The following is a 23,201-nucleotide window of genomic DNA, read 5'->3' as shown; positions in this document are numbered from 1 at the left end:
CCTCATCTCTGCTGTCTAACTGGGGCTAATTTCACGGTCTGATGAGCAGACAGCGGCAGGCTGGCAGACTTAACATTGTCACCGGAGAGTTTAAAGGCAGTTTTTTTATTTTTTTATTTTAAACTCTTTAGTGTGTGTGTGTTTTGGAGGAGGATGAAACAGCGGTGGGTGTTCACCATGTCGTTCCCCTTCTGCCATCGTGACTGCAGTGGTCAAACTCCTACAATTAAGCAATGAATCACACACGATGTGACGGCACAACTAGTCACTGCTGCCCGCCCGAGTATCAGACGGAAATCTGTTGCTCTCTGTGGAGGATGAGTACAACTTTCAGGAACACTGTACAGTAATAACTTTGTGTTTTTGTAAAGTGGTGTTACATGACATCCCCTTTCTTTCTTTCTTTCTTTCTTTCTTTCTTTCTTTCCTCTGAGGTGCTGATCAAACAGTGTGGGTGGCACACTGCAGTATTAGTGCTTGGAGTCTCCTCTGCATTTTTATTCTCCGTTGGCAGTAAAAATCGAAGTCTACGGACGCTGATTTTTTTTCTCTAGCGATATTTGGGTCGTTTTTTGAGCTAATCATAGCCCACTTTTTCTATTCTCTCCATCAGTATGTTGGCAAACCCTTGTTTTTGACTCTGATTTTCATTCAAAGAACACCAGTGGGATTTCTGATTCTAGTCTGACAGATGAATAAATGATCCCTTCTCTCTCTCTCTTCTCTCTTCTCTCTCATCTTTAGGCTCCAATGAGAGGCTCTCCATGATGCGGAGCTAACAGTGTCGGCCGCACAACCGCAGGAAGAGACGTGGCCGCTGCACCATCCACAGTCGACGCATGGCGGTATTAGGGGTAAGAACCAATAACAGCACTGTTTGGCCTCTGTGCCCACACCTCGCTCCTCACTCAGACTGTACGTTCGATCGACTGGTCGCGACGCGAGAGCTCACATTGAATGTTTACACAGAAACCCAAAGGGGGCTCCTTTTTCTTCTTCGTATGGATTTCCAGCAGACTAAATGTCTCTGGGCTCATTGGATGCCTCTGACAGGGAGACCCAACAGATTTGTCAGTGGACAAATCCAATAAAGTGGATTTTGAGAGAGTTGAGGTAACTTTATGCTGAATTGTGGGAAATGGGAACTGCTCAAACTGCAAGACAGCTGACCACAATTTCTGACATGCCAGAAATCCAACCGACTTCCCCGAGAGCCAGATTGTTGATCGTTTCGGGGTAATGAATCAGGCTGCATGTGAAACAACAACCGACTCGTCAGAAAACGCCTGGCAGAGGCCTAGAAAACAGAAAGGAAGTGTGTTCTCGAAGGTTTGAGGCATTTACTGGACGTGGATCAATACTGTGATTTGTTTCTCATTGTGTAGGTATTTACTGTCAAGCTGGAAATGTATGTCAAGTCTGTCAGGAGTAAAACAGCGAAGAATTTAGGACTTGGAGTGGAGAAATGAAGGGTTACCAATCAAATATAGGATTAAATATTCGTCAATTACTTTTAATGTATCACTTAGCTTGATTATTACTGCAGAGTAGTGCAGGGAAATAAATCAATATTACATGGAATAAGTGTCTTTTCCTGCTTTTAAAGGCTGCATTACAGTAAAAATGTAATTTTCTGAGCTTAAGAGACTTTTTTTATTATCTGCCTTTATCTACTTCATCATTATATCCACATTAATAATGCATTTTATTTAAAGGCGCCTTTCAAAGCACTCAAGGACACCTTACAAGACATACACAGCAACAACAGTGCATCAAACAATATAAATCAGCTCACATTTATGTAGAAGTTAGTATCATTTTACACAGATAACTAAATAAATAAATAAATATAAATGTGACTACTTTACTCAGTGTGTAAACATTTTGTGAAAGCACCGAGGTATTTGGTTAAAACAAAATTTGTGATATTTGATTCTGCCCATATCGACCAGCCTTTAGCTTAGGAAGAAATAAAATGATTAACATTCAAATACAGACTTAAATATTCGTATCGGCTATTAAAACTACATTGCTTATTCTTATTTTCTCACTTATAGATTGATTGAATAAGTACAGAGTCTTAAAATCCTTTATAAAAGTCTGCTGGTTTGAGTCAGACTTTGTTCCATGTAGTTCCCATCTCTCTCTCTCTGTCTCTCTCTCTCTCTCTCTCTCTCTCTCTCTCTCTCTCTCTCTCTCTCTCTCTCTCTCTCTCTCTCTCTCTCTCTCTCTCTCTCTCTCTCTCTCTCTCTCACTCTCTCTCTGTCTCTGTCTCTGTCTCTGTCTCTCTCTCTGTCTCTCTGTCTCTCTGTCTCTCTGTCTCTCTGTCTCTCTGTCTCTCTGTCTCTCTGTCTTCTCTCTCTCTCTCTCTCTCTCTCTCTCTCTCTCTGTCTCTCTCTCTCTCTCTCTCTCTCTCTCTCTCTCTCTCTCCCCCCCTCTCTCTCTCCTCTCTCTGTCTAAAAACTTATCAAACTTCCCTAAAAAAGTCACAAGATGACAAAACAACCTCATTTACCTAAAAAAAAAGAACATTTTTTAACACCTCTCTTCCGCTGGCGTCTTAATCGTCTTCACGTCTAGACACCTGCACAATATTTAGCAGTCGGCGAAGACTTCAGAACAGGTTGTAGCTCCTAAATGATGGATGTTTGCTGTCTCGGAGTCTAAACTCGCCAGGCAGAACCGGCTATTACGTGAGCGGTGGTTGGCGACTGGTAATTTCACATCTGATGATTTGGCTGCAACCGTCTGCCTGTCACACACTCAGTTACTGTTACTGTGTGTTCACTCCGCAAGAAACCTGGTTTAATGTGTGTTGTCAGCCTCCCTCCTCCTGTGAGGAAGAAGAAAGATGTAGAGTAATTGTATTTTATCCTGTTGTTTAATGTGGTTGGCAGGCCTCTAGCAAAGGGATAAAGGAGTCTTTAAGAAATTGAAGAACAAGTTAAAATTCACCTGTTTTTCTTCAGTTTTTTAAGTGAGAGGAGAAGTAACGCAGCTGTTGGAAGCTGTAAAAACAAGCTGGTTGCACTAATGTCAACTGGACGGACTGCATCAAATATCTGTAATATAAAAATGATTCAGTGAGAGTCTGGCTGAGAGCTCCGGGGGGCTCCTGCAGTCTCCTCGGGGGGGCCTCTCTGTGTGTCTGAGCTGATACCAGAAGGCTGCCGCTAGTTATAAAAACAGCTCAGACTTTCATCTTTCAATTTATTTCTATTTTAAGTTATCTCTGTTTACGATGGGAAGAATTTCTCTGCTAATTAGCTCATAAACATCATTCTCCGATCATAAGAGTTACGATAAACTTAACATTTATCATACGTTCACCTGTCATTTACTTGATGACATGTATATGCAGTGACTGAGCAGGTTATTCGGATCACCTGTACACCTGCTTATTCATGCAGTTACCCAATCAGCCAATCATGAGGCAGCTGTGCTCTGCTTAAAATAATGTAAGCATACTTCAGAAGCTGCAGTTGAATCAGTGATTTTGCCTCTAGTAAGACAGGCTGGTTTGAGTATTCATGAAACATGTAATTATGTTTTCATCATTCATTAATATGCTGATTTATCATTTTGTTGAAATTGATAGTTTTAGTTTTCTTAAAGCTTTTAATGTCTTATTTAAACTGATCAGAAAGCCAAAAAGGTTCAGTTTACTCATGTATGAACACAGAAAAGCTTTATATCTTTATATATATATATTTTTTAGAAGCTGCAACCTTGCTTAAAAATCAATTATCAAAATAATCACTCTGTAAACACTCAGCTCTAAACATGTAAACACAGATATGATAATTAAGGTTTTGAAACTAGACACATCTCCACTAGAGCTGATGTTTTATGTATTTTAATCTATTTTATATGTATTTTCTGCCTCGTGTGAGCTGTTATGTCTTTCATTTATTCTTCTGTACGGCACTTTGGTCCACTGTGGTGGTTTTAAAGTGCTTTACAAATAAAGTTGGATTGGATAGTTGTTAGTTGCCAGAAAATGGTGGAAAATGATAATTACTGTTTACCAAAGTGCAATGTGACATCTTTAAATGTCTTGTTTTGTTCTGACCAACAGTCCACAACCCAAATATATTTAATTTACTGTCACACAAGACTAAAGAAACCTGAAAATATTGATATTTGAGAAGCTGGAATCAGAGGGTTTTGGGGAATTTGGGAATGATCTTCTTAAAGAAATGACCCAAACAATTAATTAATTATCAGAATGATTGGCGTTTAATTTAATGGCAGTCAACTAATCACTTAATCGATTCATTACTGCAGCTCAGGACTAGATTAGGTAATAAAGCAGGACTCATTTTCAGGCCATTATCATTTGAGGTAATTCTGTACTTCAGTGGCTCATGTTCCCAAAAAAATGTCCAATTAAATTAGTACAAATCAGTTTTAAAACACACTTTAAAAACCGACTAATACGGAGCAACAAATCCATCACGTAGCAGCAGCTAAGTTTCTATGTTCCCTCGGCTCAGATTGACTCTGAGAGACTTGTTGATCACGTCGTTGCTTTTTCCAGAGTGAAACCGCAGTTAGTCACTCACTTACTCAACACTCACTCAGCTTCTGTGTAGCAAATCACCGCTTTCATCATCGTCATTCCCACATTGGTCTTTTGAAAAAGCATGAATCACAGCAGCTGAGCTCCGTGTTGCAGCCTGTTAGTCCTGCTTTGTCTGGTCGCCGTCGTGCACCAACACGTCGGACTCAGACTACAGCGCGGTCACAGCTGATCCTGCTTCACCGGCAGTAGATGACTGTTTGATACCTGCGTCATTAGTGATGAGCAACCCCCGCCACCACACACACACGCTCAAAAAAACAACATCTCAAACTTCACTATATTAATTTGTGGAGATATTTTCACGTCTGACTGAACTAAGAGCGTCTCTGCTGTAGTAATGAGTACACAGCAACGTTTCATTAGACGTTTTCTTCAAAGAGAAACACAGCCAGAAGATGAAAACATACAACTTACTCTTACTGCAGTTGGCTTGAAAGCAGGAATGAAAGGCTGAAGTGGTTCCCTGAGCTCAATAAGAACAGACACAGAACACAATGAAGCCGTGCTGGCTGACATAAAACACTGCAGTAATATTATACAGCATCATAATGTTCCTTGTTGTGATTTTGGGTACATTACTGTTGCTGTGGGTGTTTGTTTTTATTGCTGGACATTAGCAGGGCCGAGCCAGATGGCTTGAGATCAATATCACCAATATACACTAATTGATATCTATCATCTCATCCAGAAGCAACCGGACCGGCAGTGGATTGAGTCACATGAGTCCAGGTGTGGACGGGTAATCAATTCACCGTTCACAGCTGGACTCATGTAGGGATGCATTAATCTGTTGGTTTCTTTCCCTCCATTATTTCAGTTGAGAATATTTTAAGTTGTTTGGTCCATAAAATTATGAAAAGACTTCATCACAGTTTCACAAAGCTCTAATATTAATTCCTCTTGTTCAAGTGATGACGTCACACCAAAAAAGTGCTATTTAACCTCTTTGAGGCCATGGCAACATAAAACATGGATTTTTTTCCCTCATTGACCCTTAAGTTTATGTTTTACAGACCTTTACAGACCTCATTTGTTCAAAACTTAAAAAAAAAAAAACATGTTGGAGACTCATTCTGTTTGTGTACAAGATGAAAAAATGAAACTCAACTTCAAAAATGTCTCCAGCAGGATCTCTGATGTCAGCAGTGATTTGTGTTATTCTTCGTTTATACACTAGCACAACCTGTATCTATAGCAACCATAGAACAACCTGTATCTATAGCAACCATAACACAATCTGATGGTCTGTCTGTGCATTACATATTTCATACAAGTGCTAAAGTTTGGGTTAAATAGATTTTGCAGACCTACAAAGGGTTAAAAGTGTATTTAAAGTGAGTATGAAGCTTCAGTTGGAGCGACTGCCACAAAACTGCAACGTCCCTGTCACATCCATCTCTCTCTCCTTGTTTCCTGTCTGTTCCTCACTGACCACTGTCAAATAAAGGCAAACATGTCCAAAATAAAAGAGGCTGCAGCTGTTCAAATGAATCAAATCAAGCAAATATCTTAGAAAAGTTAAAGTCTTCTTAGTGACAAAGTCTCTCTTTTTGTTACTATACTCACGCAGCAGCTGAACAGGAAAACGATGTCCTTCGAGACACAAAGAGGGGATTTAATACTCAGGAGACTTTAACTCTGGCAGATATTCACTTTATCTGCTGAAGCCTCATAAAGCTTCAGATCAACCTTTTTTAAACAAGGACCGTGGACTTTGTGTCAATTGTTTACATTGAAAGCACATTTGAAGGAGCTCTTGTAATAGTCTGTCTGAACAGGAGGAATGACTACAGTGAGAAAAACCTTTTCACTGCTCATTTGGACAACTGACTGTCCTTTTAAACTTGTACAATTGTGAATGCATCTTTTTAAGAAGAGGAAATCAGATAAAACGCTTAATTGAGTATCAAAATGGCAATTATTTTATCTGTTAAGCATTTAATTGACTAATAGACTAATAGTTGCAGCTCTAGACTCATGTGACTCTACTGACCGTCATGTGACAGACCAGATCAACTATTGATCCACATGTGATCTGAGACTCCCTGCTGGTCAGTCAGAGCTGAAGAAGCCTTTTGGATCAGAGTTGAAACTTTTTGATGTATCTAGAAGAAGTCAGGTTGATTTTGACTCAACTAAAGCTGCATTGTTTAGTAGTATTTTAAACAACTAACTATTTTAAATAGTTTCGAGTCATTTATCAAAGAAAAAATGCTGACTATAGTAGAGTAGAGAACTCCTGCACAGTGTTTTCTTTACTCACAAGTAGAGAACATTTAATGAGAATGTTTGAATGAACAGACCCTGATGAAGTTATTTATTTTAATTAACCTGATAAAGCTCTGTGTACTGAAATAAATCCCAATAAATCTCATCAGCTGACAGATGTGCCATTCACAAAAAGACTGGCTCACATTAGTAACTGGACAAAAATACACACAATTTATCTTTCAAGCTGCCAAATTAATACTAAATAGTAAGAAATATGATCGAAAAAAAAGTACCTTTACTTCATCAGAAATGGTGCATGTGAAGGTAAATCAGTGTTAAAGTAAAAGTTGGAAGGTCATCAGTGAGTGAAATGTGCTTCAAACAGATCAGTAATCTCACCTCATTTGTTTATTTCATGTGTTAATGTGTAAACAGTATGTCAGTATTGTAGTTTATCGTTGAAATGTTCCATCTGATGCAGGAAGGAAGGCACTTTGAACAGCACAAAGAAAAAACGATGATGTATAAACTAACAAATGAAGCTTAATGCCAACATTTCATTACCTAAAACAGGGGTGGCGAACCATGTATCATGAGCGCCATCCACTGATTAACACACCTCTGTGGCTGAAGCTGTGTTAATCGGTGAAATCACCTGTTGAAATGTTTGGTTAGAAGGAAAACCTGCATACACATGGCTCCCCATGGCACATGGTTCGGCACATGGTTCGCCACCTCTGACCTAAAACCTTTAAAAAGATGCTCTGAAGTGTTGAGTCAGTTTACAAGCTTTAATCCTCATTTTAAATCTTCTTCTTCTTCTTCTTCTTCTTCCCCAGAACCCCGACATGCTGACGAGGAAGATAAAGCTGTGTCACATCAATGCCCACATCACATGTCGTCTGTGTGAGGGCTACCTGATCGACGCCACCACCGTCACCGAGTGCTTACACACCTGTAGGTCCACGCTCACACACTTCCTTTTTGTATTACTGCTGTTCTTGTTTTTCTCTCTCCTCTCTTGTTAGTTTGACACACACTGGCTCTGTTTTGCCTCTCAGTGGTTTTTTTGGTTTTGTTCGTCCCCGATGGGAGGAATCCTGGAGGATAGAGTAATGCCTCTGAGATCTATGCAGCTCTGTTACAAGCTGCACTTTTGACTTACTTACACTTGCCTTCATGAAATAGAAGTTTCATCCACCTCTGCTGTGAACTTTTCTGTTTTTCAACCTGCGACTTAATGTTTTCCCCTCATTTCTATTCATGCACGGCAGAGCTTCACCCATACATCTATTAATACTTCTAAACAAACTGCTTTCACGCTTTATATAAATATCATTTTCCCTACTTGAAACCTAAAGCAAACACACACACACACACACACACACACACACACACACACACACACACACACACACACACACACACACACACACTCAGAGAGACTCACAGGATTACAGAAAATAAGATTCTTGTCACCGCTGAGTAACCTCCTCATGTTTTAGCCCTCAGACGAAAAGTGAGAAGATGTCATGTCTCATTCACGCAGCGCTACGTTATTATCTGTATTTTCAATAAAACGTCCGTCTCTGCAGAGTTATTAGACTGTCTGGTCAGAGCCTCGAGTAAAGAAACTGCTGCAGACTTTAACAGCTGGATGCTGGATGGAGTTTTCTTTTAAAAATGCAAACATGATTTCCTCGAGTTTCACAGAATCCCCTCAAGAAACTCTCGGCAGGATGCGTCCCAAAAATAACTGTATTTTTTGTCTCGGGCTCGTTTCTTTCACCCTAATGAATTTGACAAAAATCAGCTGCACAAACATCCTCAGCGGGGTTGAAATGATTTTTCTAAAATGTTTTCTTGGTGTGTGAAGCACAGGCTTGATTTATTGGGTGTAACTTTAGTCTATTTTCAGCATGTTTATGCATGAGTGTAGCTTCAATTAAGGAAACTGGAATAACAAGCTGTCATAGTCGCTTTAGAGTAGTTTTAGTGACGGAAACAGATGTTGTGTCATCAAAACAAGTTGAGGATATTTACACCTCATATGAGATTGACTGTTTTGAAATCCTCATCTTTCTTAATGTGGTGTAATGGATTTAGATCTGTCCTGTAACACCAATAAAACTTCCTTAACTTGATGAAAAATATGAAACAAAATTATAACATACAAACTCAGGAGGTTTTGTGCAACTAGCCACAGCCCCTCTCTCTCTTTATGGCTAATAATCTTTATTTATAAAGTGCTTTAAAAAGCCACCAGCAGCAGAATAAAGCAGTCAAATCATAAAATCATTAGATTGAAAACAACACAAACAAATGAAAGAAATGAGAGCAGAAATAAGTCCAGAGCAGAGATTCCTAAAAATAAAAATATTGTTTATATTCCTCAGACTCTGAAAACATGTCAGGACATTATTGGACTATTTTCACTTCTTAAATTGATTTAAAAATATCATTCTTAACTATGTTTTAGCTCCATGAAAGTGTTGTTTTATCTGTTATCAGGGAAAACAACTCTGCCTACACTTCTAACCATTTGATTCTGGTTTGTTATCAGTGATTACAGATGCACTAATGACATTTTTTGGGATTGATTTTCATATATTCAGATAATCAGACTTAACTTCAGTTGATAGAAATACATCTTGCAGTGATTCATGATCCAGATCTGCACAGTAAACAAACAGTGAAACCGCTGTGCAGCTCTGTCTTTAACAGATTGTGGCGGTCGCTGTGTGACGTTTGCTGCCGAGCCACGTGGAAGAGAATCAGATTGATGCAGTTGTTTTTGTTGTGTTTTATGATGCATAAAAATAGCTCGTACCGCCGCAGAAACGGTGCCACTATCACATCACAACACAAAGGTCGTAAATATGAATGAGATGAATGATCGTGATTATTAACTGTGGAGAAAAAAGCGAATAAATGCATAATCTAACATCGCTGAAATAGAGAGGGATTTAAATGAAATGTTTTAAAAATGAACATGCCAGTTTAAATAGTGATGTGACCATAAATAACAATCGGAGATATTTTAATGTGACTGTCTAGCCGATTCAGCAGCCAGTTTAATTTCAGGCACATTTCTGTTGTTGAGGAAGTGACTGGACACATTTTTAGTCACTCAATGTGTCTTCAATCTTCTTCTGATTATAAGTTAACTTTCTATATGCGGCACTTTGTGACACAGAAGTTATAATGTGCTTCACAGAAGAGAGAAAAGAACAAAGAGGAAATAACACAAAGGGATCAGATCAAGCAAAAGCCAAAGTATGGAGCTGATTTTAAGATGCTTTCTGGGAAGAAGAAAAAAAGATGCCCTGATTTGGCTTCTGAAGTTGAGGGAAAGTGTTGGAGTTTTGCAGCAGAAAGAAACAGGACTGAACCAGTGATTTCTTATTGAGCTCACACTTTAGATTGCGGTCTTGTAGATCTGTTAAGTTTGAGCAATTGTGCATAAAATTATGGGTCAGAATAATCAGTTTTTATACAGTAAGGTTGTAGAAAAGGTTAAATTGCTCTATTAAATGTAGCTGTTAACTTTTTGCTGCTCTTGCAAGACATATTTTAGAGCTTCCTCCTTAATTTCTCACCTATCCATCCATCCAAATTCTCTCTGTACAAACCAACAAGGCCTCACATAGTCACAGAGCATCATAGAGCCTCTACAGTGAAGCCTTCTGCATTATACAGTACATTAGCTTGTGCTATACAGCCTGCTGAGGTGAAAAGGAAGTAGCGCAACCTTGAATTAGCTATTTGGTAAGGCCTGGAGGTCAGTGAGTGGACGAGGCCTCGGACTGTTTACCTCATTCAGAGCTTTAAGTGCCCTGTAATACTCATCAAGTCATTAGAGGGCAGAGCTAATAGTGTAGTTATACTGACATTAACCCACATGCTGGTAGTTTGACAAGTACCATGCTGATGTTTTGAAGTTGTTCTCAACAGTGAAATCATACCGCAGTGGTCTGCTAAATAATGAGGCATCTGTGAGGTTCCAGCTCGAGGGCGCTCTCCCCCCCCCTGTGTTCGGAGCAGTTTAATCGAACTTGGCACGTTTATTCCGGGCACAGGGCATTTGGCATTTGGGTCGGTGAGAATAATCTAATCAAAAAAATGGAGCGTGGGCTTTTCTGGTTCGCCTGATGTAGAATCAAGTGAAACCTTTTTTGTGTGTTTTTTAAAAGTGAGGAAAAAGCTTTCAGACCAATCTTAACACCTGACTCTGAGTGTCTAAAGCTGACATGCTCAGGTGCTTTTAGTGAGATTGTCTTCACTTGACATACATAAAATAAAACAACCAATCTTTGTAGCATTTTATCTATAATATATTGATCTTAACCCCTTAAATAATAAATGCATGCAGCATTATAAAAGAGCCATCTAGATGATTCCAACATCGGACAGTGTAGTACCTCATCCGTCCACTAGAGGGAACGCTTGTACCACAGATGAGAGCAGCTTTGCCCAGCGTAAACATCAGAGTCTAGACGAGATGCTTTGATTCTCATTCACACTTTGAAAAAAACAAAAAAAGGGGGCTCCACCACCGACGATGTGAGACAAAGAGACTCGCATCACGTCACCATTGCAGCTGTTCTGACAGACTGAGCTTCACTGCAGCAACACTACAGAAAATGTCAGTAATTAGATGCACGTGCAATGAATTACAGACGCTGGTTCCTAAAATAAGTCATGAAAGGTTGGATAGGTTCAGAGGTCAGTCATCATCTGTGTGGACATCTCTCTTTTCTGCAGCACTCTCTAATTACTTTCTTTTTCCTTTCACTGTGTTTTGTGTAGAAGTGAAACAATTAGTCACTTTATTGATTTAAAAGTCCTTAATCAAGTAAAAAAGAAAGGCCAAACATCCACTGGTTGCAGCTTTCCAGATGTGAGGATTTGCTGCTTTACTCTGTTTTAATTAATTGTAAAATGAATATTTATAAGTTTTGGGACTTTAGTCAAATCAAAACACATAATCTTTCTCTCTCTGGGAAGTTTCTAAGGGGCAATTTTTCACTATTTCATGAAATTTTATAAACCAGGCTGATGATTGATGATAAGAAACAAAGTTGACAGATTAATCAATAAAGAAAATAAGTGTTAGTTGCAGCCGTACATGTGAGTTGATGCTTTTGTGTGCAAGAAATACATTAAAAATAACTTGATATGAAAACATAAAATACAAGAAACCACAACCTGATTCATGAACACTGACTGGAGATGAAACACGGATCCTAATGGCATCTACCGTTAAATTATTCAGGTGATGCTCTCATCGTCTCACCGGAGATGAAGCTGTAAAATGTGATTTATCAATATTACACGCAATCAATACTTAGGTTGACTCTCCTCTATCTGAGTCTTTATAATTTAAAGTTTCTCTCAGTGTTCGTTCTTTATATCACATCTGTGTCACATTACCTGTTTGTTGTTTATCGTGCGTCGACATAAAATAAGAAAATTAAGTTTGGAGAAGTGAAAGATGCTCAGTGTGTAGTGTGATTAGTCTACGGCTGTAACTAACGACTCTTATTATTGAATTTTGTGTTTTATTATAAACTCATAATGGATGATGATTGGGATTATTTTAAACTCAAATTAAGTCATACACTGACGAGTTAAGTGCTGCTTATTGTTTTATGACTTTTATTGTATCACAGTTACTAAGTTGTTTGTGTTTTGTTCTTTAGTGCATGTATATGTGTTGTTGTGCAGGTTTGTATGTATTTTAATGGGTTTTATGTATGTTACAGGTCTATATAGGGACAGGCATTACACACTAGCTCAGACTATAAATGCTCTGTTATGTGACATTAGTTCATACTATATATTTATCGCTATACAAATAAACATTAAATAAACTGACATCTAGAAACAATGAAAAAAGTCAATCATAATTTCCTAAAATCCAAGGTGACATCTTTAAATCACTCTCACTTAGGACAAAGAAAAGCAAAGCCAATCCTCCCAAATGACTGATGGAACCGGGGAATGTTTGACATTTATTGCTTTAAAAATGACTGAAATGATTAAAGGTCACATATTAAACTCCATTTCAACACGTTAATGTAATTCTCTGAGGAACCCAACACACGTCTTTGAAGTTTGTTTGTTTTTTTGGTGCTAATAATACGACTGAGATGCTGCTTTCTAGCATGCCTCTCTATTTCAGTTCTGCTCTCTACGGGGCTGTTTCTGCGTCTATGCAGATGAGCCGCTGCTCTACACGCCCGCCTCTAGAACTGGTTGTCACTTTCCAGCCGTAATATAATGCAAAGATTATATGACGGCAGCATGGGAGACTGAAGGCTGCTGACAGTAACGGAGCTGCAGTAGCATCACTAATGTTAATATTACAGAAATACTGAGAGTATCTGTGGAGCAGAACGGACGTGTTAGCCTCCGCTTGACATTACACACTCTGCTCATTGGGCCAATACAGTTTTATGGTGGAACTGCTGGGTGCTAATCCAAGTTATACAACGATGCCAAGCAAACTAATTGTGTGTCATCATCTCTATAGCATGTCATATAAAGTTCATTTACATAATGTTACTGCAGCAACGCACACATACCAGCAAGCAGAACGGGCTAACATGTAACAGCAAAGCTAACTGAACTAGTTACCACCATCAAAACTACTACTGTCGCTAGTTAGTTTACTTCAAATGAGGCTTAATGTTCACACAGTTTCTCTCGACTGTCCTTCTACATCATTAGTCCAACATTGTTAGCTATATTAGCTGCACCATATGTGAAAGCCATGTTCAACACACTATCCTGCTAAATAAACAGTAAAACAGTAACTAAATAAAATAGGGTTGTGCTATATGACTTAAATCTCTAAATCTCGTGTGTGCAGCGCAGGAGAAGAGAGACAGAGAGCGATGGAGAGAGTTAACGACAACTAAACACAGCTACAGTAGTTTGCTAATTTGCAGCATGGTGAACAATGCACATGTGCAGGAAAGCCCGGTAGTGAGGTCACATTGATGACCTGTAGATCAGTTGTTTTTTTTTGCTCACACATCATTAAAACAACAATTAAGACTTCATCGTAGACGATATACAGTACCAGTCAAAAGTTTGGACACACCTTCCCATCCCCTTGAAAGTGTGTTCAAACTTTTGACTGGTAGTGTATATCATACACTCCTAGAATAAAACATGGCAAAATGTACAGCTTCCAAGTTTGAGGTTGGGTCATACAGAGCTGGTCTCAATCTTTCACACATATACAGTTTTCCTGTCACTTTTTGGACATTTCCATCAGAAACAGTGAATTTAAATGTGTCTTCACTTCCTCAGATGATGAAAGAACATAAAGATTTGTTGTGTTGATTCTTGCAGCAAACAACAAAACTATGATTCAGTTCAAAAGTTGATCAAGTGGTTTACAGTGGGTGAGGGCTGTCATGCTGCAGGGGGGGGGGGGTTATGTTCAACAGATCCCTTTATGAAATTATAAACAGCCGAATTTAATCAGTATTTTTACATTTTACAGAAAGATGGAGCAGGAGAGAGAGGGACAGTCTTTTCTCTTAGTTTGAGGGTTTCACTGAGGACACATTTATGTTGAAAAGACATAAATAGTGTATTTTGCATAATATGTGACCTTTTTAAGTATCAAAACCACTGATGTTATTTTTCTGTATTGATTAACTCACTAATTGTGGCATATCTAAATGTGTCCCTCCTTAAATATTCAAGACTGATAATCAGGATTGTTTCAGTCGCAGTCACACAATGAAAGAGTGAAACCTTTATTTGAAACTGGCATCTGAAAACATGCTAACTATTTAAACTGTACAGTACATTTGATGATTTAAAGGTTAAGTTTATAAATCTGTATATTGGAGAATAATCTTCTGTCCTCTTTGTCTGCTGTGTGTGTCTCTCTCCAGTCTGTAGAAGCTGCCTAGTGAAGTATCTGGAGGAAAACAACACGTGCCCCACATGTAGGATTGTTATTCATCAGAGCCATCCACTGCAGTACATCGGGTGAGTGAGGGAACCACCACACACACACACACACACACACACACACACACACACACACACACACACACACACACACACACACACACACACACACACACACACACACACACACAGATATAGTCTCTGTGTTGTTGACAGTGCTCCATCAGTGTGCAGGGAGTTACTGGATGCCTCTGGGGGCATCAGCAGAGTACCGCCAGTAAACAATAAACCACCAAGAAGCCAAGCACTGCCGGCCCTTTCCCCGTTTTATTTCTGCTCTTCTTCTGCAAAAAAACAAAACAAAACAACCCTTTTAACTTGTGTGGCTGATCTGTTCGAGGGTGGTCTACATTTCTGTGTATTTCTATAAAGACAAATACACAAACAATAAAAAAAAAGAAGACTAGAATAAATTAAAGCTACACATCATAGCTCATTTGCAATTCTCTTTTCTTTCTTTCTTTTTATAAAAAAGAAAAAAACATGTTGTGTATGTGGCCCATTTCCACAAATATGTTAGTAATGAAAACACTGGAGAAGGGAACTTAAGCTTTCTGGTTTTATATTGGTTGGATCCAAATGTAACACAACATATAGAGATGAATACAAACCCAATAGTGCATGCAACAACTTTTTATTACAACATAAAATAGAGCTTTACTATACTGTAGACTATACAGTGCAAAACATACAACATAAAGTGCAATAAATACAATATGCAGCTAATAAAAACACAAACAATAAATACAAATTGTGACAAAATTACTGTCAAAGCCTTAAATTGATCAGATGTGGGCTGCAATGTGCTATAGATGGATGCCATTCAGAGTGTGGAGGTTTTCATGCTATCCAAACAATAATGAAGGTGATTTGACTGATTAGTTTGTTTGTAACCTGGCCTGTAATCTCTGCACCGTGCATGATTTCCCATCACTGCAATAGATGATCAGAAACTGGGAACACACTTTATCTATTATTACAGAGCTATACCATGCCATATCAGTAGACTATAGTGATTTGATGTTTCATATCTGAAGCCATTTTGGCAGCCTTCTCTTTTAAAAGAAAGAAGGTATCAAGACCCCAATAGAATCTGTAGATAAAGAAAGGTTAAATAAATAAAATAATACTCAAAAAATAGTATCTGTATACCACCTGCAATTGTGGTGTCGTTGTTTCTCTAATGTCGCCTATGAAGCTTATTATAAATTAACACATTGTGATTGAATTGAATTTTGAATACTTAACTCTTCTAATACTCACATTTAAAGCACCTATAATCAATATTTCTTGATAAATGGACCAAACAGCAATGTGTAATTCTAGAGAGAGGTGTCACTTGTAGTAATGAACCCACAAAGTATTACCACCTGTGGGCTCCTCTCAGCTTTATGGAGCTTTTATAGCAAGTTTCAACTCATTTTTTAGCTGTCTGGCTGCAATGTTACTCTTTTTGTTTCACTCTGTTCTCTCAGGCAGCTCTAAAAAGCCACTGTACACTACCTGCTCAGCACCAAACAGCAAAAAGACACTATTAACAACTACATGGTGAATATAATGGGGCATTTAGCAGTTAAAGAGGCAGATATTTCCCTCAGGAGTTGGTGGAGAACAAAAACAGAGGTAAAAGACTTACATTACACAACTGTTCAAGTCCAACATACCAAGTTAAAAGATGATGTCAGTGTTTTTCACTAATTATTTCTGCTGAAGACAAGTAGCCAAACAATCAGTTAATGCAGGTTTAAAGAGAACCGGGAAAATGGCATTAAAACCTTTTAAAACCCCATACTCGTCAAAAACTAATGAATGGAACCGAAAACCTCGACCAACAAAGCAAGACGAGGCTCGCACCCCCAACTTATGTATGATGTACAGAAGAAAAACGTCAATAAATCTACATAATAAACTATAAACATCTCACTAAGACACTTGATATTGATTTTTAGTTTATCATCCATGTGAATGAATATCTCTGACATCTTCCTGCCAATTCTGACAATAGAGATATAATAGTTTTCAGTAATTATAATATATATAATTTGTAGTCATATAACAGATCAGATAAAGTGAGGACAATCACAGTAGCTACTTATAGTTGGTTATGACTGTTGAAACGGTCAGGTAGTGTTGACATGCTTGTTAGCGTGATGAAGCAGCAGTGGACCACAGCAAGTACCACTGGGAGATATTTAAAGCATGTTATTCCAAATCATCATAACAATTTGAAAAATGTTGCACCTCTCTGAGATATTTGACAACTTACAATAAAAGATAAAAGTTACTTGTCTATAATTTCCTGGTTGACTTAAAACAGATTTCACGCTGGACCATTTTGAAGGTTAAAATGAAGAAGTAGCGTTTTGGAAGTCAAGTCACCTTACAGTTATTTTTGGAGGAAATCCAAAGTTCACTCCCCCTTCTGACTAATGTCTGATTAATGCAACATGCAAACTAAATGTGTTCCAGTGATTTAGTCATTACCGTCTAAACTGCGCTGACTGCAGACCGGTTGTTTTGCCGGAAATGCTCCATTTCAAACACATTAGCTGTTGGCACAGCTGGGATTTTTTTGGGTCTCATTGTTTGCAGGAAATTGGAGCTGATGGGAAACATCACAAGTGATTTGAAGACAAAACGCCTCACAGATGACACATAAATCCCATCTGCTCATCAAGAAGATTAATCAAAGTCGATGTCTGAGATTGAACTCAGAATAACACTCGGACGTGTCCTCACAGAGAATTAGCTCAGCGGGACTAATCCTGCCACTTATACTGTCGAGTGAGGCTTATAGTTTTAATCCTTTGTATTCTTCACATAGTTACATTTATACTGATTATCACAATAAATCCATCACAGAATCATACTCGCATAACTTGAAAAGCGTGCAAGGAAAAGCCTGGCATTGCTTAGTTCTGGTGAAGACTGTTATTAATTACTTCGCTCTTATTGCAAACATAGTATACATGTTATATATCACTGACCTTAAAGGTTGTTTTTCATTACAAAAATTAAGATATTTGCAGACTGTAACCAGTAGAGACGAGAAAGATTAGAGCAATGAGAGATGGGAGTCAGTTAGTATGAAAGGTCATGAGTGGGATTTAAACCCACAATGTTGTAAATACCTCATCCTCCTTTATAACCAGGGTGGAAATGAACTAATAGACAATATTGCACTGAAAGTAACTGTGTCTCTTCTCTAGTTTTCTGTAGCTTTTAGGTTGTATTTTTATTGTTGGTTTGGACAACTTTATCTAGGCCTGGACAATCATCTATATGTTTAAATTGCTCTTTTGTCATTTTGACACCTAAAAATGCACCGGAGGGAGCAGACCATAAATAAATCAGCTTATAATCAGCACAGGGCAGCAATGGCAAATAGAAATTAGCTAATCAATCGCTAAAAGTCAATATCATCGTCAATCGGTGTAACCCTAAAGGTCAGGACTAAAAGTGGTATCTACTGGATATTTTAATCCATCAATAATCATCATGACTGCACTTTGTACAGATGATCAACATCAAACAAAATCATTTTTGGTCCCCATTTCTTCAGTTGAAGGGTTTTTGTTGCTGCTGTGTTGTACCACAAAAAAACTGTCATGTCATGTTTTTCTCATTAGGTAAATATATAACAGTAAAGATACAGTTTTACAGGGACTTTTGTTTTACAGGGAATTTATATTAAACTATTATTTAACCTGGTAAACGTTCAACTTAAGATGTATCTACAGTATCTAGACCACAGGATCAAAGAGCATCAAGATTATCTAGTTGCAAGATTTACATTCAGTTATTTACTTTATATAATACTGATAGACTTTATATAACTGCAGAAAAGTGACAAACAAAAGGAAAGTAAATAAATGAATGGACAAACAAATGCAGAAGCTTCCATATAGAGCACAAAGGTTAAGTGAATAGTTTGAGGAGTATAAAACCCGACTGAAACACCTTTGGGAGATTTCGGAGCAACATGTAAGACATGAGAACCACCAACTAAGGCAATATCTTTTGGAAAAATGGCTTTAAAGTCCCAAACATTTAGAGATCTATAATAAGGTGAACACAGACATTTTGCAACAGTGTATTTGTGTCACATTTGTATGCATCAGATCCCTTTAACATAGTTTTAACCTGCACACTTGGCTTTAGGGATGGTTGTACTACCAGCTTTATCCAGCAGGGGTCAGTGTTTGTCTACTTTCTGGAGCGAGTTTCAGCGTCAGGCAGCACATTTCTGAGCCAGATACAATCTTTCTCTCTCTCTCTCTCTCTCTCTCTCTCTCTCTCTCTCTCTCTCTCTCTCTCTCTCTCTCTCTCTCTCTCTCTCTCGCTCTCTTTCTCTCTCCTGTTGGACAGCAGGGGAGACAAACATTAGGCCTCTTCTCAAGTATTTCTAACATAACATTGCAACAAACTCACCACGTCGTATCCGTTCGCGGGCTGCCAAAAAGCACTGTCATGGTGACGGCAGACCAGAGCCCACACTGTGCACCTGTGTCACCTGCTTAATGGGGAAAGGTTATTTAACACTTACTGACAGAGCATATGCTGCACCAGTCTGAGAACCAGCGTCATCTGCAATTTTTTAGCCTCTGATAAAACATTTGACATTTCTCCATAAATGTCATCTTGTGGTTTTCAGCTCTTTTTTTCCACCTATAGTTTTCATTTAGCGGTGGCCAGATCATGCAAAGCTTATTTTACTTCCTAATATTTCAGTATTTAGTCATTAAATGAGATGTAGGGTTTACACATATATTTAGATGCATATATTTCCCATTAACTAATAATGTATCTAATGACTTTCCTGTTTCTTGTTTTCTAGCCATGACAGAACAATGCAAGACATTGTCTACAAGTTGGTACCCGGACTTCAAGAGGGTCAGTATCATACATCAGTTCCTGTTATGCTTCAATCAACCCACTAATTATCCCACAAACCAATTAACCTTAACAGCCTTCAAATTATCCCACAAACCAATTAACCTGAACAATTTAGTTTTTATTGTGCCTTAATGATGTGCTGTATCACTACCTGCATGCTGAAAATATACCAAAAAATGTATCGTAATGAAGTATTCTTGCTGTTATTGATGGTCTCACAGGAGTTAATGAAGCAGGTTTTCACATAATCATCACACACATAATCATCAAGCCCGCTGACTGCAGTGACCTTGAGGAAAAAGCCACTGCCCTCTCTTTATTTTTCTCCCTGTTTTTTCTCTCCTCCTCCTCTCGCTGCAGCGGAGATAAAGAAGCAGAGGGAGTTCTATCAGAAGTTGGGGATGGAGGTGCCCGGAGACATTAAAGGGGAGCTTTGCAACATGAAGACTCATCTAGATCAGCGAAATGGTACGATCCGCAGCGTACTTCCTATTTCTTTCCTTTTCCATAAACACCCAGAGGATTATCTGTGCTTCATTCCTGACAAACGTTACACATCATGAATGAACTCTAGATGGCAGTTGAGTCTCTCAGGTCAAATATTTTACAGAGGACGGCCGGTGTGGCTTTACTAACTTGATTTTACCAGCTGACCTATTTGATTTTTTCCTGTATCCAACATGACTTACATAAAACATATGAATCAACTTGGTGAGTTGTTCAAACAGACAAAACAAACATGGGTTGCTCTACAGAATAAGTATAAATTAGTGATGAGCCATTTTTTTTTTTTAAGTTTATAACTTGCCTGAGAAAAAACCCCAGTTAAACACATTGTCACATACATATTTATGAAGATAGATTTGTATTGCTTGTTTTTCTAAAAATCAGTGTATGTAGTTCAGGCTCATTAAAAGTAGCTTTATTTTTAACCCAACCTCACCCTGCATACCAAATTCAGTTAAGTTTTTATTCATATTTCAGCGTCTGTTGCTTCATGCGTTGATGGCGCCGCCACGGCAACACTCGACATGTGTTACCATGCATGAACAGGCTGCATTGTGCTGTCATTTTATTCTTTTATAGTGACAGTTTACATTCTGTTATTCACTTTGTGATATTGAGTGTCAACAGGAAGTGTGACCTTGTCTCATTCCTGAATAGGAGACTGTTGCCATGCGGTCGCTGCGTGTTGTACTGTATTTCACTCATTGTGATCGAGAGCCAACAATTGCAGCGAGCACAATGCAACGAAGATGGTTTTGATAGCTGAGTGTGTGTGTGTGAATGAAAAGACGAGGATGACCGAGCTCTTCCTCAACTTGCCATTGTTGTCTATACAGCTCAGGAAATATCTGCATCTGAAACAAGCTGCAGAAAATACAAGCAGACCGTGTGGACCAAACACAGTTCTTGTTGTATCTCTGTAGCCGCTGACATGTAGATGCAGGTTATGCACATCATAACCTGATATACTTACAGAATATAGCCATATATGAACCTATACTAACTATAAATCCCCCTAAAGAATGCAATGCATTGACAAAAACTTGTGATAATTGTTCGATAAGTCATCAAAAAACTAATTTTGTTGATTCATACAACAATAATGAACCAGAGAAGAGACATTATTTCTTTCTTGAGGTAAAACACAACATGTAACGCTGTCTTAATAGTAAATAATAATTTTTAGAAACCTGCTGCACTATGGTTTCAAATCAACACAGCATATGGTAAAAATGATGATATCTTACAGTAAAATGATATCTTAGCACAAACCAGAGATGTAGAGATGAAAAAGTACTGAAGGATGAGCACAAGACTTTTAAAAATAGAGCTTGTTCTGTAGTTGCCAACCCACCCACACATGATTGATTGATTTTGTTAATTTCTCCTTTTCTAGTACTCAGCCTGTATGAGTTTACAAGGCAATAACCAGGATGTACAGATCTACAAATTAAAGAAGAGTACATTTCAAAACAGTCAGTTTACATAACAGAAGCAGCCTGTATGCTGCAGGGATGCTCTGTTTCCTGTCTGAACCGCCATGAATTTTCTGTAAATCTCCACATTCAGAACGCATCACCTCCAGACAACCAAAACAAATCAGGACTCTTCAAGTCCCCATAAAAAGTGCAATGAAAGAGGAAATGAAATTCGACCTCGACAACACGAGTTGAGCCACATTCAGCAGCAGGTTCAGGTTGTAGGACACAGCTTTGGTTTAAGGGAGCAGACGTCACACACTGGGGTCACAAGCAGGGCGACAATATTGTGGTTCAGAGTGGTAATCCCTGGATGAGAGGCAGCAGGCTGTGACACACAGGAGATCATTCGGCTCAACTCGGCCTGTTATTGTAGAGAAACAGCCAATTCTTACTTTATTTTCCTTTTTGGAATTTTTTCTTTATTCCACACAGATAAAACATACATAAAATCACGCCCGCCACAGTTTACAGTCTAATCAAATCTACACCTTATTACACACCTCTATATATACAATACCACCTTTACTTTCAAGTGTTTGCATGGATACAAACAACATTCATTTGAATCGTTTCTCTTTCTCTGACGTCTCCCTGGGTCGTCCAATAGCATAGATAGGCATCAATTCGTACATTTTAGACACTTTAAAATTTGTTTCCTTTTTGTTTTTATCACAAAACAGCTAAAATTGGCTTCTAGAAAACATTTATCATGACCTTCATCTTTGCAATGCTCTTCACATTTCATCATATAAGTCTGGAAGCCATCAAACCATAATAACCAACGTTAGAGGCTCAGCCACAAGTAACATCAGAAGCTATTAAGCAGTAGAGATAAAGACAATTTAGCCAATCAGAATGAGTCCCAGGTCTGCTTGTTGTGCACGAAGACTTTCCTAAAACCGGCTCTCTTCTACAGGCGGGTGTAAATGTGCACCCAGAGGCCTGTCATGCCGGCAGGCCTAATCGCTCGCTTAATCCCCCTCCCTGATTTTGGTAATTAAGGCTCAAATGGAAGTGGAACTGGCTCCCTGTGCCTCGTTGCTCCAAGTCAGGTTTAGCTACAGCGACACACACACACACACACACACACACACACACACACACACACATACATACACACAGTCACACACACATAAACATACGTACACAAACACACCACAAGCACAATTTAAGCATCATTTGCACCGACGCCAACAGAAATAGAAAGTCAGGGACTCCTAGATTTCATTTTCGCCGTCATTTCCGCTCAAATACAAACAAAGAGACGTTGCCTCTGGGCCACGGTGGTGAAATGTTTTTTGGCACATAAACTAGAAAATCAAATGTGGTTGTATCATTTGGAGACTCATTTACCAGAACCTTACTGGAAGTGGAAACTGTGAGGAGGTTTCTCTCTAAATTCGAAGCTGTTTACCACCGGTGCTTCGTCCATTTGGGGAAATGTGAAAGCAGCATGATTTGATTTGTCTCATGCAGGTCATTGTGAAAATACCCAGCATCCATCATGCCGCTACAGTAACTTTTCT

At 38.6% G+C, this 23,201-nt stretch overlaps 2 protein-coding genes across 2 annotated transcripts in view; one reads left to right on the top strand and one right to left on the bottom strand.

The window, feature by feature from the left end:
* Nucleotides 1-23,201, bottom strand: part of slc49a3 (solute carrier family 49 member 3) — a 249,080-nt gene that overhangs the window by 55,118 nt on the left and 170,761 nt on the right. The window lies entirely within an intron of this gene.
* The window catches only part of LOC133986001 (polycomb group RING finger protein 3), a 71,302-nt gene that overhangs the window by 31,726 nt on the left and 16,375 nt on the right, over nt 1-23,201 (top strand). The window contains exons 2-6 of the mRNA XM_062425762.1: nt 745-854; nt 7,636-7,753; nt 14,713-14,809; nt 19,629-19,684; nt 20,048-20,155. Of these exons, the coding sequence (XP_062281746.1) occupies nt 840-854; nt 7,636-7,753; nt 14,713-14,809; nt 19,629-19,684; nt 20,048-20,155 (394 nt within the window). The 5' untranslated portion in view covers nt 745-839. The remainder of the gene's footprint in view (nt 1-744; nt 855-7,635; nt 7,754-14,712; nt 14,810-19,628; nt 19,685-20,047; nt 20,156-23,201) is intronic.

Source organism: Scomber scombrus, chromosome 9 (assembly GCF_963691925.1).
Source record: "Scomber scombrus chromosome 9, fScoSco1.1, whole genome shotgun sequence".
NCBI classification, from domain to species: Eukaryota; Metazoa; Chordata; class Actinopteri; order Scombriformes; family Scombridae; genus Scomber; species Scomber scombrus.
Note: the sequence above shows the minus strand (reverse complement) of the source record. Positions and strands in the feature narration are given on the sequence as shown.